This window comes from Anticarsia gemmatalis, chromosome 25 (assembly GCF_050436995.1).
Source record: "Anticarsia gemmatalis isolate Benzon Research Colony breed Stoneville strain chromosome 25, ilAntGemm2 primary, whole genome shotgun sequence".
NCBI classification, from domain to species: domain Eukaryota; kingdom Metazoa; phylum Arthropoda; class Insecta; order Lepidoptera; family Erebidae; genus Anticarsia; species Anticarsia gemmatalis.
The window spans coordinates 8,334,063-8,351,223 of record NC_134769.1 but is presented as its reverse complement, the minus strand read 5'-3'; the positions used below and the strand labels follow the sequence as shown (position 1 = coordinate 8,351,223).

Here is a 17,161-nt window from a genome sequence, read left to right as displayed (position 1 = left end):
TATGAGGATGGCTTAACTTCTCACGGTACTTTAAACATTTTGGATCTATAAATAAGAGCTAGGAGATAAATTTACAGCAAGTTATTACAACCGTTGTAGAATTATGTTCTAAGATTTAGATCTTTTGAGAACTAGACTGACGTCATCATTATGATAGATTAGATATTGTAGTATTTTGAAATGGTGTATAAAATCACCATTTAACATAATAAATTGCATTAAACTTCATTAAACAAAGTGCACTTAATCATACCCTTCTCCATTGTTCTTTCAAAAACTTACGTAAGAATTGCATTTAATTTTTCTCTTTTAATTTCAGCGGCCATGGCAGCTCTCCCAATGGCTCCAGGGTGTCTGGTCTCCGGCTGGATGATGGAGAAGTTCGGACGTCGCACCTCCCAGTACATCACTTGCGTGCCTCTTCTCCTCGGCTGGATCTTCATCGCCTGTTCCTACAACCTCGGCCTCATGCTTATCGGCAGATTCTTCACCGGTCTTTGCGCTGGACTCCTCGGTCCATTAATCCCTGTATACATTGGAGAAACAACAGAACCAAAATATAGAGGGTTTTTCCTCGCTAGTGTGTCTTTAGCTATAGCTTTGGGTATATTGGTAGCTCATACGATAGGAACATTCATGACTTGGCAGTGGACAGCTATCATCTGCGGCACCTTCCCAGTTCTCGCTATTCTTCTTTTAACCTTCATTCCTGAGAGCCCCGTATGGCTGGTCGCTCAAGGCAGACTCGAAGATGGAATCAAAGCCTTCTACTGGTTGAGAGGTTACGGAGATGATGCCAAAATGGAACTGAAGGGAATACTTGACAGCAAAAAATCCGCTGACAACGAACCACAAATGAGCTTGAAAGAAAAACTCATCAGTCTCAAACGTCCAGAACTTATCAAGCCTCTATTCATTATGATCTTATTCTTTATGACTTGCCAATTCTCCGGCGTAAATGCCGTCGCGTTTTATTCTATTGAAATCGTCGAGAAGGCAGTCGGTAAAGGAATTGATCACTACCTTGCAATGCTTATTATTGATTCATTAAGAGTCGTCATGTCAATTGTTGCTTGCGTAATATGCAAGCAGTATGGCAGGAGACCTTTGTGTTTCATTAGCGGTATTTGGACCGCGATGTCCATGGTCGGGCTCTCAATGTTCCTGTATTATAAGCCAGAAAATATGTCATGGCTGCCATTGATTTGTTTAATGTTCTATATTTGTGCCATATCAATAGGCTTGGTTCCGCTGCCTTGGATCATGTGCGGTGAAGTTTTTCCCTCAAGGTTGCGCGGTTTAGGCTCTGGTATTAGTTCCGCTACGACATTCGTTGCGTTCTTCATTGTGGTTAAGACTGCACCTGGCATGATGACTAACTTTGGCGAAGTTGTTACATTCTTGACTTACGGAGTAATTGCCCTTATCGGTACCACTGTTATGTACTTCATCCTCCCAGAGACTAAAGGCAAGAGTTTACAGGAGATCGAGGAGCGATTTCGCAACGGTAGAGCCACAGGTCCAAAAGTTTAAGATGTACAAATATGTTTAGGATTTGATGCCCGCTGAAAGCGATATAATTTGAAGCTGTGATATTAAGGTAGTCATTCAAAATAAGATGAGCTGTCTCCAAAACGTCGTGCTTATTAAAGAACTGTATAAACGGAGCTAGCGATGATGTGCGTATAATATTATTTAAGTGTTATTTCTCGATTTTATTTTGAAGGGGAGGGGAGTGATAATAATTATGATTAAGTAGTTAAAATGTTAAAATTATGTATTCCATATATTTTATTTAAGTTTTCGGATGATTGTTAAAGTAAAAATTAAACATTCCTTATGAAAGACACGAATTTATTAAAGAAATTTAAGTTTTAAGTATTTTTACTTATAGGTGTCTTAAGTATAGTGGTAATGTAAATGTATAAATGTAATCTAAGATACTTAACGGGCAAAAGTACGATGGTGCTTTATTAGAAAATTCTTAGTAAATACTTTTAATATGAGATAAATTTATACTTTTGCCTGAGCTATTATTTATTAAATTTTATCCACTTTATTTCTTCTTGTTTTTAGATTATTTCATCATACATAATATTAAGATCAAATTAGTTGAATATTGTAATATAATTTGAAATATTTTAGTTTGATCATATTATAATAATTCTAGTATCACTCATAGTCTAAGCTTAAGGCACTCACACTTTCAGTACATGCGATTGCATACTTTCAGAGCCTATCTTTCATTGGTCCTTACTTATATGGTTATTCACTGATATATGTGCCATGTGTGTGCGTATGTGTGTCTGTTTTAAGCTCAAAACGAGTAGTGTTATAAATTGGGATTATTTCAATGAAAAATCATTATGTATGTAGAAAATAACGTTTTATTATTACAAATTGGTAACAAAACTGAGATTATAGGAATAGTGTCTTTGTAATGGCACATTATTTAGTTAAGTTAAATATAATATTAAATGCATTTTTGGTACTCATACAACTGTCATACAATATTAAGTACATAGAACAAATTAACCTCATACATTTTTGTGTATATTTTCAAACATTTATTTTTTATATGTACATTATTAGTTTTTATTAATACAATCATCCTAAATATGGAAAATTAATTGTTTATTTTATTTTCGTTTCGATTTCCGTATCCAAAGCTTTCCTTTATTTTGAAACTCGTCATTGCAAATACGCCAGACACAATTTTGACACATAGAAAGCATATAAGCGTATTCTGGCAAGCGTTCTCTGGCCGGTGAGCGCTTATAAGCGATCTCTGGCTTGTGGTATCGCTTATTGAAGAATAGCTTAGAGAAGAATTGAGTTGTTGCAATGACAAGTTGCTTTTGTGAAGATTTACTTGGATCTTGGCTTGACGAGTCGGGAGGCAGGGGGGGCAAACTTGGCGAAGCCCTGCTGGTCGAAGACCGGGAGAAGATCCCTGACCCTGGCAGATACAGTACCTCCCGTAACCCTGGGGACAATCAAACTTTAACATTCTGTTAGGGTGTGCTTGTGCTCAAATACATAAAGTGAAAATTAATAAATAGGTTTACTGCGTTGCCGATCTGAAGAACTAATTCCCACAGGGACTGGCAATGGTTATAATCTAGCATTATTAAACTACAAAAGCTATGACATTTGTTACACATCACAATATGGTCATGTTTCATTTGATTTCATCTATGAAACGTTAATCTCATTAAGTATTCATTGCCAGTAAACTTAGGAAACCTTTGTGATAAAAGCAACTTTAAAAACCTCCAATAAACACGCAATTAACAACCCAACAGTTTACCGAAACATTAAATTCTCTTTAAAACAGCACTCTTCAGATCAACATTTAACTCCAAATATAACAGAAATTGCAAATCAAATACCTGCTGGGTTTGATAAGTTTAGCAGCTTGAGCCGGCGTCGCAAGCTCAGTAGGAAAGAACGTGGCTCCATAAAAGTCCAGGCCATTTTGCAGCAGAATATTGGCTTCTTCGATATTGGCCAGGGTCACGCGGATCACGCTGGTAGCTTCCTTGGGGATCATGCTGCTGACCAGCTCCCCATCGATGGTGGTCAGTGCGCGAGAGCTGGTCTTCTCCAAAGGCTTGGGAGTGGAGGTTCCTGGGTTAAGAAGTATAGTTAGAAGATTGCTGGTTAAAGGTGTGGTAAGAAGTGGCTGAAAGATGCTGTATGGAATAAGCTTCGATTATGTTGAATGGTTTTGATAGATGACACGAATATAACTATGTGATATCCATAGCAAAACCTTTCCAAAGCAGTGATGGTTTTGTGTTCATGTATATTCTCCTGATGGATTAAGTTTTATGGAGTCTTTAGGAGTTAAACAGACGTTGATGAATTCGCTTTGTAGGTCTGTATGTCATTCAAAACATATTAGAATTAATTAAAACTTTTCGTCCTCTTGGCTAAAAGCATTTTTATTATTGTTTTCTTTGGTATACGAATCTCCAATACAAATATGGACGACATATTGATGATGAGAAATGAACCAACACTTTTAAAATGAAAAAGCGCCTGAACAAATGAAATATTAACACCACCGATGGAGCCTTGCGAAGCTTTTTAATACAGAAGATTTTTTATACCTAGGCTATACCAACCAGTGTTTCCTTCCTTTGGGGAGCCAGCGTAATGGAGACGGACTACCTCCACAACAGAAGTGAACTTGTAGAGGGCGTGACGCACGTCCTCCTCAGGTACCTCATCAGGAATGTCATATACGTAGACCGTGAAGGTCTTTTGAGGTCGACAGGGTATGGCGATCTAGAAATGTAGGGTTTTGTTTGAGAATTTGAAGGTTAAGAAGAAGAATTTGCACGTTAGAAGATTAATAAGTGCTAGTAGTTGAGAATTGCTTTTAATATACTTAGGTCTACTGGCAAAAAGTTAATAAGAACTGCTTATAAAAAGTAGACAATGCAACAGGAACTTAATAATAATCAAACAGATATAAAAATAGATTACAATAGAAAGATAATTTTAAGAACAGAATGGAACATTTACCTAAATTACTTTTAACAAATAGCTCCTAACAAAAAGCAGATAAAGAAGGGCGAAGAGGAAACAGCGCAAGAAGAAAAGAGAAGGAAAACAAGAAAGCAGAAAAACAAAAGTATTATTTTAATTACCTTCCTATAAAACCTGGATCCAGTTACTTTATGGAAACCTTTCTTGAAGACCATCTGGTAGTCATCAACGCTGGAGAACTTAAACAAGATGCCTGTAGCAGTCTTCGTGAGGGAGAAGCAGCCCTTAAACTCCATTTTCTCACAGATGGCAGATGCTTTCTCCATGCTCAGGCCGTGGGAGGGAGTGAGGAGGAAAGCGCCTTTGGTCAAGAAGTGCTCGGAGTCCGATATATCGGACTCACTCTCTCCGCCCTTCATCAAGGTATGGATCTGTTCCTTCCACATGTAAGAGTCTGACATCTGGCAAGGATTTCAATTTAGTTACCAATTTAAAATGATTTTTAAATATTAGAACCTAAGCAGAATTTTGTTAGCTAGTAAAGAATCCTAAATGTATGTAACTATACTATACTATGAAAGATCTACAGAGGTCTCAACGATTTAAAGATTAAACTTAAAAGTAAATTATAAAGAACAAACGTCTTACAAATAAACGTCATGTCAGTTTTGTCTCTTTCAATCAATTTTAAAACTGTACATAAGTGTAAAAGACATACACTGTAAGTATAACTAATCAGAGCTGACATGACATTTATCACTAATACACTAGTCATCAAACGACGATTACAAATCATACCGCCAAAACAAATCTAATTTAAAACAAATCGATATATGATTTCAAAAAACTAATAAGAATACAATAGGTCCAATGAATAGTGTAACGACAGTAATGATCTATAATTGTGTCACGGATCACTGGTCACAGGGTGCGTATACAAGAAATGTTCCAAGCCTAATTGAAGCATTGTTCTTAAAATTTCCGGCTGTCAGAATCTTAGCTGGAATTTATAGCGGATGTTTCAAATGTCGTCTTGTTATTAGGTATTAGATATACTCTAGTGCGCCTAGATAATAGATCGTTGGTATAATTTGATGAGTTATTGATTGTAAAGTTGAACCTATTGAAAATGTAGATGGTGATTAATATGACGGAAATATTGATACGGTTGGATCTAGAATTGGGCTTATTTGCAAAATCTAAATAGCTTTCTGAATAAATATTGATGAGACTTTTCTATTTGAATGCTTGAATGATAAAATAATTGTGATTATGATGTGTGTTGAAATAAAAGAGATGAGGTGAGAGAAAAAGGAGTTAATAAAACGAATGATGATTTTTAAATTGATAATGTTAATCTTACTATGAATGAAAAACATTCAGTAAGTAACAAGAAATATAAATATAACGCGATGAAATCCGAAAACAGTGATTAATTTAATATAAATGAAAGTTCATATACATATGTAGCACTTCTATTTATTATACTAATACTCGATCTATTGAGGTACATATTATTAAAAATAATTTAGATATTCAGATAGCCATACCCAATAATATTGCAGATGAACCTACACGTGATGACTTCAAAGATAAATAACCGACACTAACAATGAAAACCAATACAGTACACCGTGTAGGAGTCGAACCCAATTACTTTAGAAAAACATCATATAATTAACAAAGTGGGCGTACTGGATAAATACAGGCAAAATTGCCATCAATTGACCATATGGTCTTACATGATATAAAGCCAAATATGGTACAAATTGGTGATTCTCATTAATTGTTTAATTCGTGTGACTTTAAGGTCACTGTTTATTGTTCCAATTGGGTCAATTTTTAGTGAAATTTATTGGGTTTTAGTTTTATTAGTAGTTTGTTAATTGGTTGTTGGTTTGTTTGGGTTTTAACTGTTTACTGTGTTGCCAAATATGGGTGATTAGATGTTGCCTTTTTTGGGTATAGTTTCGTTATTATGGTTATGATTTTGGTTGTTATTTAAGTTTAATATTACTTTGATAAGATGAAGGTCTACCCGATGCGCTGTTCTTAGGGAAATATGATCGTAGAATATTTTTTCCGGAATAAGTAGGATACCTTAGATTTATAGAAACAAAATCCTATTCAATATATATTTGTAGCTAAATTGAACACTTATTTGTTAACTGTTTTTTTTATTCATAGTTACTTGAAAAGCACGCAATTCAAACGTTTTGAATGGCAAACATGATTTGAGAACTATGCATCTGTAAATTTGCTGAAATCCTGATATTTTTTTAAATAAAAACTTTGAGTTTACAATTTTTACTCAAATATATCAGGATAATGTACTCTTAATTGTGACTAATCTTTTAAACGTTTCTCTTCTAAAGATATTTTATGTTTATGAATTTCAATCTCGTTTCTTACCCCTACAGGAACGGTTGTAACGGTTCGATATTTATAAAGTAAAGTTAATACGGATTCCTAGTATTTAAAATAGTATAGTTTAGAGGAATAGAAAATCTTCCATTCATAAGGTTAGCGAAATTTACTGCATGGTAGTCAATATATTGTTTATTTTTGGGATATAACGTTTTTGTAGAAATACGGAATATTAGTAACATTAATCCGTCACTTTCATTTTTTTATCTAAGAATTATTTTTTTAATACATCATGCTATTAAACGAACGAAATAAAAAGATTTTACAGAAGAAAGTTGTACACAATTTAAAAATATATGTAATTTACCTCGACAAAAACGTATAGCAACATCCAAAAGAATTTAGAAAACACCCAATATTTTACACTTACTCCCTACTTACTAACTGTACTTAACTATGTGAACTGTACTTAAAAACACAAAATCTTATTTCTCAAAACTCAACAAAAAAAATTACAACTGCAAAAAAAACTAAAAAAGATATTATTCAAAAATCAACCCTTTACACTTTTACCCCCTATATACCCACCACAACACCAAATAGAATTTACCAAATCCAAAAAAAACTACAACTACTAAAATTTTTTCCACAAAATATTTTTTTTTTGCTTTTTCTTGCGAAAAAAACATATAAATCTATCCACTAACCTGTCTTCCTTTATCGTTCTTCTTTTTAGCTCCCGTCGGTGTTTGCGAGTTCTGAAGGCTCTGATTGGTGTCTTCCTCTTGCCTATGCTCGGTGTCTGAGGCGCCTTCTGCTAAGGACATATTGTGTCTGGCGACGACCGTCGTACGCTGGCTCTTTTCGTTGCAGAATGAAATCTACTGAGCCGTGGAAGACCACTCCTTGCTTTCCGAGAATAGGGAGGTAGTTGAGTTGACTTGTGATTACAAATTTTGGATTAGTATTTTTACTTTTTTGTAGTTTTTTTTATTGTGTTTGTGGTTGGCTAATGTTGTTTGTATGATTGCTATGTCAGTTTAAGTAGGCGATAGTTGACTGAATAGTATTAGTGTGGGAAGTTGCGATACATTTTTTTTGGTTGCAATTGCTGAAAGAGGGATAATAATCCTTAATTAATAATAATGTAGTGAGAATATTATATTGGATAGATTTTTCTGCAGCGAAAATTCTTATTAGGCTACTTGCATTTTAGTAGCTATTTATTTTCTAAACTGTGACTCGTCTATGCCGTTATTTTTATCGTATCTTAAGAACTTCGTTCCAAATTGGTTGTTAATATTTCCGTCAATAAAATCACACCAAAAACAATCTAAACCACTATTAAACGATATAAGCTAAGAGTTTTATTTACATTTCTCTCCACTAGATGTCGCTAATTTCTAAGAACTAAGTAGTAACATTATACAAAGTTAGGTGGCGCAAGCAACTAGTATTATAGACTCTTGTTTCAAAGGCATCCGGTTCATATATTTGACGATATGAAGTGTTAAATTTCATCCTAATTTAAATAAAAAATACATTAGCCTGTGTCCATAGTCAAAATTAAAAGAAACTATATGCCACTACGTTATAGGTACTTGCAGTACAGTAAGTATATGGTTAATGCCCAAAATTAGATTTCCTTGCAATATTTTTTGTTGACACTATCAACAGTGATATTATGTATTTACCTTCAATCTTCAATCTACCAAACATCAAAATCACAAAATAAAAGTTTATTATAGCATTAGCTTCACCGTTTAACAAACACTGCATATAATTATGCAAAATACTACTATTGATTTAAAAACACAATGTTTTCGATCGATTCACGTCGTTAACAGTATGCAAATTTGTATAGGTCAACGACCTGCAGTGAAAATTATTTTATAATATGAGGAAACATTAATATGCGTCTCGTTCAAAATATTTCGAGCTTTTATATTATGTCTGGTTAAAGAAACTAATTACGAGTCTAAAATTTATGAAAAAACACCAATCTAATATTAGTTTTCTTTAAAAAAAAAAGCCTAGTCATGTTTTTGATAGGGTGGTAGTTTATACGTCTGCTGATTATAGGACCTGGGGTTCTATTCCTGCAAGCAAAATGTTTTTTGTTTTTTCTAATTTATATAAGAAAATTTCTCGATTTTGTCTGGAGTTTGATAACGTATCCGGCGAATTGTATACTGGATTAAAATTGTAAATGGTGAAATGTGGGTCTATTTCGTGCAACTCTGCCTAAACCTTTGGGTATAACAAGCGTGATATTATGTATATCTATATGTATTTTCAGGATAATATAGGTGTATCAAACAGGCCATCCTCAACTGCAAAAACCTGAGGGTAATAATAATTGATGTTGACTTAATTTATTTATTACTCCACCAGCAGCGAATTCACCAATGTTATCTACTAAGTTGTTGAGCTATAGCAAAAGCCTTAACCTATAAAAAGATCAGCCACCTTCAAGCCTTTATGAATTCTAACCAACTACTTACTTAAACCAGTCTTCGTATCTAACTATGCTGTACTAGCCAGCAAAGGTAAACTATTACGTTGCATTAAACACTCAGATCCGGCTTAGCATGTTTTTATGAGTTAGATCGTAGCAGGTATGATTTTGCTGTGAAGAACTTGAAACCGCGTGGAGAAAAAACAAAACTCGAAATCAATGGCAACCGTGGCCACTCGGGTGGTTTTATTGTTTAAATAAAGGCCTATGTGTGATTATAGGTCGTCAATTATTCTTCAGCAATAAATAGGTGAAGATAAATTCATCCTAATCAATTTACCCCCGGTTTCTGAGTACATTTAGCGGTAGTTTATCTATTCAATGATACTATTGAATAGATAAACTACCGCTAAATGTACCTCAGAAACCGGGGGTTAGCAATTTAGACGTTAAGTCAAAAATAACAGACAGATTATCTGTGAACCTTTCATCAAAATCCGCTCTCGTTTTGGCGTGATAGCGTTACGATTATCCATCCATTCTTTTCCATTTATAGTATTAGATAGAAGTAAGATTTCAACCCCTTAGCGGAAAAATCGTGTCGTTAAATTTTATCTCAATCAATACAGCAATTTAGACTTACCATTAAAAGTAAGAGATAATCGAAAAAAATCTTCTTCTTAGCAGTCGACTCCATAGTTTTGTTATAATTTTTATGACAGGAACTTCTGTAAGTAGTCGCTGTGATGTACCGATGCCGTTGTGTAACTGAGACAGATTTGACTTTAAAGACCCTGTACAATACACGAAAATCTATTAAAAAAATCTTATCACACTGAAGATCTACCCTTCAATATGAAAAGACTTAAGGAACTTTCTAAAACTATCTAAACTATATCCTCAAACATTATAATTTTTTGCTTTTTCTTTATGGATATGTCGCAGAATTTTCATAACAGGAATTTAGCATATTATTTCTTCTCTGTACTACCAGTAACGCATTGTATATGTGACACAATCATGCAGTATCCTTTTAGAAGTGTACTGGGAAGAAAAAACCATTAGCTACAATTTGTTTATAGTAGATAATATTAAAAAGAAAATAACCAATATACTCTATGCCTATCTTTCAAAAATTGTAGGCTAGATATTAACACTGATTGTCATTGTAGAAAACCTTAATTCCAGTTAGGAAGGTTGGGTAAACTATGAACTTACATCACGCAATTACTTAGTCCCTTATGCAATGATTCGCAATATTTCACAATAAATAATTACATAGATTTGCATACTATGTCTCATTTATATAGTTAGAATTAGAACATTTATTACATATAATATAGTTTGACAACTTAATGGAGAGCCTTAGCATGCACAATTTATCTTGATGACAATTGACTGCCTCTGTGGCGTGTTTGATAGGTTATCTGACAATTTGATCATGAGGTTTTGGGTTCGATTCCCGTGTCGGCCAAAGTGTCTGAAATTTCATAACGTGCTTAGTAAAATGAGAATAGGTTAGCCTCCTATTACATGGGACTAACATTGTTAATAGCAAAACGTGAGTGTATTTACTTACTTAATTATTTAATTTCATACACCTCTGCCTGCACCTTTGGGAAAACAAGCGTGAATTAAATATGTATGTTTTAATTAATAATTCTGTGTACTACCAAATGAAAGTAGCTATAGCAAAGCAAAATATTACCGAAATAATAGTATACCTATACCAGCGTCAGTTGCATAAACCTGCAACTCGCTGTCAACGTCACTAATGATCTAAATTCTAAGTTTTGTATATCTCGGCCAGTCGCGAACCTTGCATACAAGAGTCTCGATTTAGTTGTTGGACTATAGTACCAATTCTATAGAAACACTTAATTTTATTGCTATCATTACGATTTGACCGTATAAGGCTAGGCAGAGCTGTAACTCCCACGTGTACAATTTAATTGGATCAGTGACTATTGGATAACCCAATGACGCAGAATGATTGAGTACGACTACGGCGTAGATGTCTCGGGTTTGATTCTCGGGTACGTACCATTAAAGATATTTATTCATTTTCTGGAATTTGACTTTTGGGGAATGACCCCTTAATCTTATATGACTAACCCCCGGTTTCTGAGGTAGATTTAGCGGCAGTTCATCTATTCAATAGCGTTAAAACTCATACAAAAAAAACGCTATTGAATAGATAAACTACCGCTAAATGTACTCAGAAACCGGGGGTAAGTAAGACTTCTAATCAAGCTTTTTGAAGTGTTGTAAAGCCTTATTGCAGCTAGTCTTTCACCTATCTTATTGGGTTGTGTGACTATAATCGAGAAGAAGGTGTGAATACGTTTCGGATTAAAGAACTCTGAAGGAGTTGTCTAGTTCCAATAAAGCACTAGGTCATATTGCCATATTTTATGTAAAAACGCAGATAGTGTAGGATCTGAGTATGTAGCAACATTTAGCGCGGTATGCCCGTAGATGGGTGACCGCGTTTTCTTTATTTTTACAAATGGAGATATAGTTTACATAAATCAGTCTGATTATTTGTTTGTTTTACGATTTTGTAGAGATTAGGTAATTATTTATTTATGTCATAATCCATACTAATATTATAAATGCGAAAGTAACTCTGTCTGTCTGTCTGTCTGCTACTCAATAACGCCTAAACTACTGAACCAATTTGCATGAAATTTGGTATGGATATGTTTATTTTGATACCCGAGAAAGGACATAGGCTATATATCATCACGCTACGACCAAAAGGAGCAGAGTACCAGTAATTAATGTTACAAAAACGGGGAAAAATTTCACCCATTCTCTCTTATTCGATGCAAGCGAAGTTGCGCGGGTCAGCTAGTGTTATATATTTTTTGCGTATAATACAATACTGATGATGCAATATTCAATCATTTAAGAAGCAAAACAATATCTCATAAGAAACCGCAAAGTATCTGCGTGTGAGATATTCAAGGTTAGCAATAATGATGCTAAGCTAAATGGTTTTTTGGAAATACCTATATCCTTAAACCAAAAACATAATGGGCTTAATGTTTTAGGCGATAAAAACCGCAACGTTGATCACTCGTAGTTTCAAGTTTAATCATTTGTTGTACACAGTAACGTGTGTAAGTACTACAAAATATTTTCGATAGCTTATAATATATGCAATACACGAATACCAATTTCATTAAAAGTCTGTAGGAGTCCACTACTTAGCAGTAAATATAAGATTAATATCGCTACTTAGAGCAAAATATCGCCTTATACATCCACTACTTTTATTTTCTTCATACAGTAATATAAGTAATACGAACGGTAAAAAGAAGTAAATCACTCTGTAATAAAGATTTAAAAAAAAATTAAAACAAAATACAAAAGTAAGGAGGTATATGCAACTTAGCCCCTACTCTTACCCCTAAAATATGATTATTAATAACAACTCAATAATTTAAACGAGAATTAGTTTATTTAAACCAATGAAGAAAACGCATCATATTTTCTCAACTTATTACAATATTAATATCACTTGCTCGTCTGAGTACATCGGGTAAAATCTTTTCAAAAAGACTACCAGTAGTCCTATTTCCTGTACCACAAGTGTAAAATGTTCTTTAAGTGTATCGACGTGACGTGTACTTGATGAAATGCCCATACACATGCAATGGGCCGTGACGATGACATAATTTTTTGTTTTATGCGCCTCCTTCAAGTTGAAGGCTAAATATTGATATATGAATACTTGTATATTATTAATGAGCTGTAATTTTATAAAATTAGTAGTTGTTACTGTTTTAGCTAAAAATAATTTTAGGTTCTGTATGTGAATAACGCTAAAGAAGTTTGTGAGGTTTGTAAGAAGTGGCGATCTTTGGTCTCCGCCTTAGACGTGACTTGAAAAACGGAGTGATTTTATGTAGGTACCTATGTATGTATGTAATCTCCCTGGTGTTTTTTTTTAACCCATTCCTGTCCCACTGCAGGGCAAGGGTCTCTTCCCAAACGAGGGAGAGGGCTTTGGCCTTGAGTTAGTTATTTGATTTGGTGAATTTATATTAATTTGTATCTTATCAAAAAATAATATTCGAAATCACCAACGTCATTTTATTTTATTTAAATTTGTGTTCTTCTTCTTCGCGTGTCGATGGCAAACAAATTGTAGTACCTATTAATTTTTATTTATACCTATACATAAACTTAACCGCAGTAAGTTACTGTACAAGAATAAAAGCCCTATAATTAGCCTATTTTCATGATTCAGACACTCACTGTATAAAACGCAGTGCTTACATTTTCAGTGTTAGTGCGAAAGAGACCTAAAAGTAGAAACACTCTTACTTCTGACATAACACAAGCAATAATATTATCATTTGTATAACATTAACAAAAGTACTTGCAAGTGAAAGGAACATATATACAAACATAGGTATGTACAGTCAGCATCAAAAATATGTATACATCGTCACATTTTCAATCGTAGTTAATCTATTTATTGCTCTTGATCAACAAACAATACGCAATGATTGAAAAAGTACTTTGAAGTTAATATATAGTAGTAATTTTACTGCTAATATTGATGAAAATTCTTTTGAAAATGTAACAATGTGTACATATTTTTGACGCTGACCATACATACACAGTTAAGCGTAAAAATAACAAGAGATTATATATTTAGAAAGTAAACTTAATTGAATTTGTATTGTACTTATAGGTCAAAAGTTAAGAAGGCTGTTACGCGATTACTATTGCATCAATGTGGTACTTATATTTTTTTATATCATTAACACTCAATATTAGAAATCATATCGATAATCTAGCACTAACTTTGCCATCATAGAGTTATTTATTTTTTCGTTTCTTATATTGTTATCTTAAATATTATCCAATATTAAATACATAAATAAATTTAACCCATTAATGTCCCACTGCTGGGCAAGGGTCTCCTCCCGTAATGAGGGAGGGGTTAGGCCCTGAGTCCACCACGCTGGCCAAGTGCGGGTTAAAATACATACTTCATATTAAGTATTTGGGATAAAAAGGCACTGTGGGGAAGATATCGAATACCGCACAGTTTTGTACTTTAATGTACTATCTTACTGTTTTTGTCTATCTATGACGTCTTCACTGCAAAACTTTACAACATTTTTTACGAAATATCGCGTGAGGAAACTTCACAACCTGGCCATTGAGTACATTTTATCCTGGGCTTATTCTCGCGCCAATAAAACATCGAAGAAAAACTAACATTATTACAAAACAGAAGAAAATATTTAAAACAGTCGTAAATTGTGAATATAAAATAAAAAATCTTATTATCTATTTACACCATCTTTCGTAACAATTCGTCAGACACATATTTTGAGAAAATATTACATTTCCGACTTCATAATCTAACTATCCATCATATAATCACGATACATCACTGAATTTTGATGTTATCAGTATCGCAAACTATCTTGTTATCATCAAAAGTCTCGGCATGACGAAAAAAATCACTAAATTTTAACATACACACATAATTTTACAGCCTTTTACATTATTATCTAATATGTTATAGTTCCAACTTTGGGATAACAAAAAATCAAACTTTTAAACTCTCGCGTTGCATGTTTAATGTATAATAGAATACGGGAATTAACGAATTAAAGTAAAATGCCTCTTCGTGAAAATTCACGTATGCTATTATACGCAGAAAATCTAATCCAATAATTATTATTTTTTAACATAGAGTTTAATAGGATACTCCATATTTTGCATTTTCAAATTCTTACCCACGTTTCACTACCTCCTACTATGTATCAGTTATTTTATCAAGCTCAAATTTTACGGTTTCTTTATCTATCGGTTTGGTTATCACACACTTAAAAAGCTTAAAACGTGAACTTCAAGTGAGATCCCGATTTCTTTTCAGCTCTTCTCGTTCTACAGTAAATGTCTGAATTTTTACCTAAATAATTTTATAGTCATTTGAAATGTCTAAAAGTATACAAATATTCAAAAAATCACTACTTTCTTTTACAAAAATAAATACATCATCTCGATTTCCGATTCTCTTCTATTTTCGGCATCACCTTGCTATCTTCAACCTTTAAAGTAAGCAAGGTAAGCAGGCCTTAAAGACAGTTCATTATCGAAACATGACATGTACGGCGATTGTCCTTCACTGTCGCATAGTTAAATATCATTTGAATAACAAATTATCAGTACAACTGTTAGTTCTTTTTATTAGATGTCTGCTTGAATGGTACTTATTTTAGTTCGGGAATGGAGGAGAATAAATTCTTTCATAAATCTCTTGGTAGAATATTAATGAGGTAAGGCGCAAATGTAGGGGTACTGGTGTTTGTAGGTCCCAGGGTCCCTCTCCTACTACGCATCAAATGGTTGGTTTTGGGGGACGGATTTTAGTGGTCACACCATGCAACACAGTCTTTCTTTCCCAAGGAGAAGATGGGCATCCGTCTCAAAAAGTACAGCTTTGTATTATGGGCTAAACTACTTTTAACCGGTACATAAACCGTATGGCTTTTACACGCGCGCTCTGGTTCATAGTTTCATCCAGTAATTATGTCGCTTATGGGATGAATTTTGCAATAAAATCCTAGTCTGTTTCATTTCGCGTTTATGTCTATCTCCATACCAAATCTCTCATAATCAGTTCTCATAAGCAAAATAAAACATAATTTCAGTTCTACATTGATAACAATATTAGGAACGCCATAATATAAAATAATTGAATTTCATTTATTCAAATAGCTCATCAAACAATGCGTGAGGTCGTCGGAACAACACCAAACTTACCCCCGGTTTTTGAGGTACATTAAATGGTAGTTTATCTATTCAATAGCCTTTAAACTCATATAAAAAAAACGCTATTGAATAAATAAACTACCGCTAAAATAGTGTACTCAGAAACCGTGCATTAGAATGTTTTCTTCAAACAAATTCACTGCAAATAAAAATATCAATATCAGGATCACATTTATTTCTGTTTTACTGTTATTTTACTATGTGCTAGAATCGTAAAGCAGTTTATAGTGGCCTTGTATAACTATGTAAAACCGTCATACTGTTTTAATATTGGATGGCGAAAAATATGCATGAATTTTAATTAGCAGTTGTGCAAAGTATATAAATAATCGAATATCAAACACTACTAGTCTCTTGCGTTGCAAGTTATAAACCAGTTAGAACCAGATCACCAATTTCCGTCTAATACAAATTAATTTAAATAACTAATGAACCACATCATTTGCGACGCGTTTCATGCTCATTATAATACCGTTATTTATTTATTTGATTTACTTGTTTAACTTGATTTGTATTAAATGTATATACAAAGTATATGAGGTAAATAATCTACAATGCTAAATTATTTTTACGTGTATGCAAAAAAAAATACATTTGTGATTGCCAAAGTTGCAGTAAATAAATTAACAGACCGTAAGGTAGAGCGATTAAAAAAAGAGAAAACTAAACTCTCGCCTACCCTTTATATATATTATTCGGGATTCGGGATACTAAATTACCTTATGATCAATGTTAAATTATTTATAAGTTTAGGTAAAATATTGACCGTTATGATTGTTAATGAATTCATTAGAAAAGTAGAGCCAATCGGCAGAGTGAGCTAAAAGTATATGCTACTCATTTTTTTCTTCTAATTCATAGTGGTTCCAAATATTTATTTATATTTTGTCTTTTAATTTTAAGTTTATATGTTACTACATGGTTTTATTATTCGTGATTTTACGTATAGACCACTCATACAGTAACAAAATATAATAACATAATCTTCATTTAATTTGAACTCTAAAGCAACAATGCGAACAGCTCTACTTA

At 33.4% G+C, this 17,161-nt stretch overlaps 2 protein-coding genes across 6 annotated transcripts in view; one reads left to right on the top strand and one right to left on the bottom strand.

Annotated features, from left to right (window-relative positions):
• LOC142983791 (facilitated trehalose transporter Tret1-2 homolog) overlaps nucleotides 1-2,630 on the top strand; it is a 73,419-nt gene extending 70,789 nt beyond the window's left edge. For both annotated transcript variants that reach the window (XM_076130849.1, XM_076130851.1), the window contains exon 4: nucleotides 320-2,630. In XM_076130849.1, coding sequence (XP_075986964.1) covers nucleotides 320-1,533 — 1,214 coding nt within the window. In that variant the 3' untranslated portion in view covers nucleotides 1,534-2,630. The remainder of the gene's footprint in view (nucleotides 1-319) is intronic.
• Nucleotides 2,631-2,767: 137 nt separating this feature from the next.
• Nucleotides 2,768-7,753, bottom strand: LOC142983792 (uncharacterized). Of its 4 annotated transcripts, none has more exons than XM_076130852.1 (5): nucleotides 7,572-7,753; nucleotides 4,659-4,958; nucleotides 4,116-4,293; nucleotides 3,393-3,630; nucleotides 2,768-3,001 (listed from the first exon to the last, which is right to left on the bottom strand). In XM_076130852.1, the coding sequence occupies exons 1-5, from the start codon at nucleotides 7,689-7,691 to the stop codon at nucleotides 2,869-2,871; spliced, it is 969 nt and encodes a 322-aa protein (XP_075986967.1). In that variant the 5' UTR covers nucleotides 7,692-7,753; the 3' UTR covers nucleotides 2,768-2,868. The 4 variants fall into 4 exon arrangements, with proteins under 4 accessions (XP_075986967.1, XP_075986969.1, XP_075986968.1 ...); XM_076130854.1 differs by having other exon boundaries at nucleotides 2,768-2,986; XM_076130853.1 differs by having other exon boundaries at nucleotides 4,131-4,293.
• Nucleotides 7,754-17,161: the final 9,408 nt, after the last annotated feature.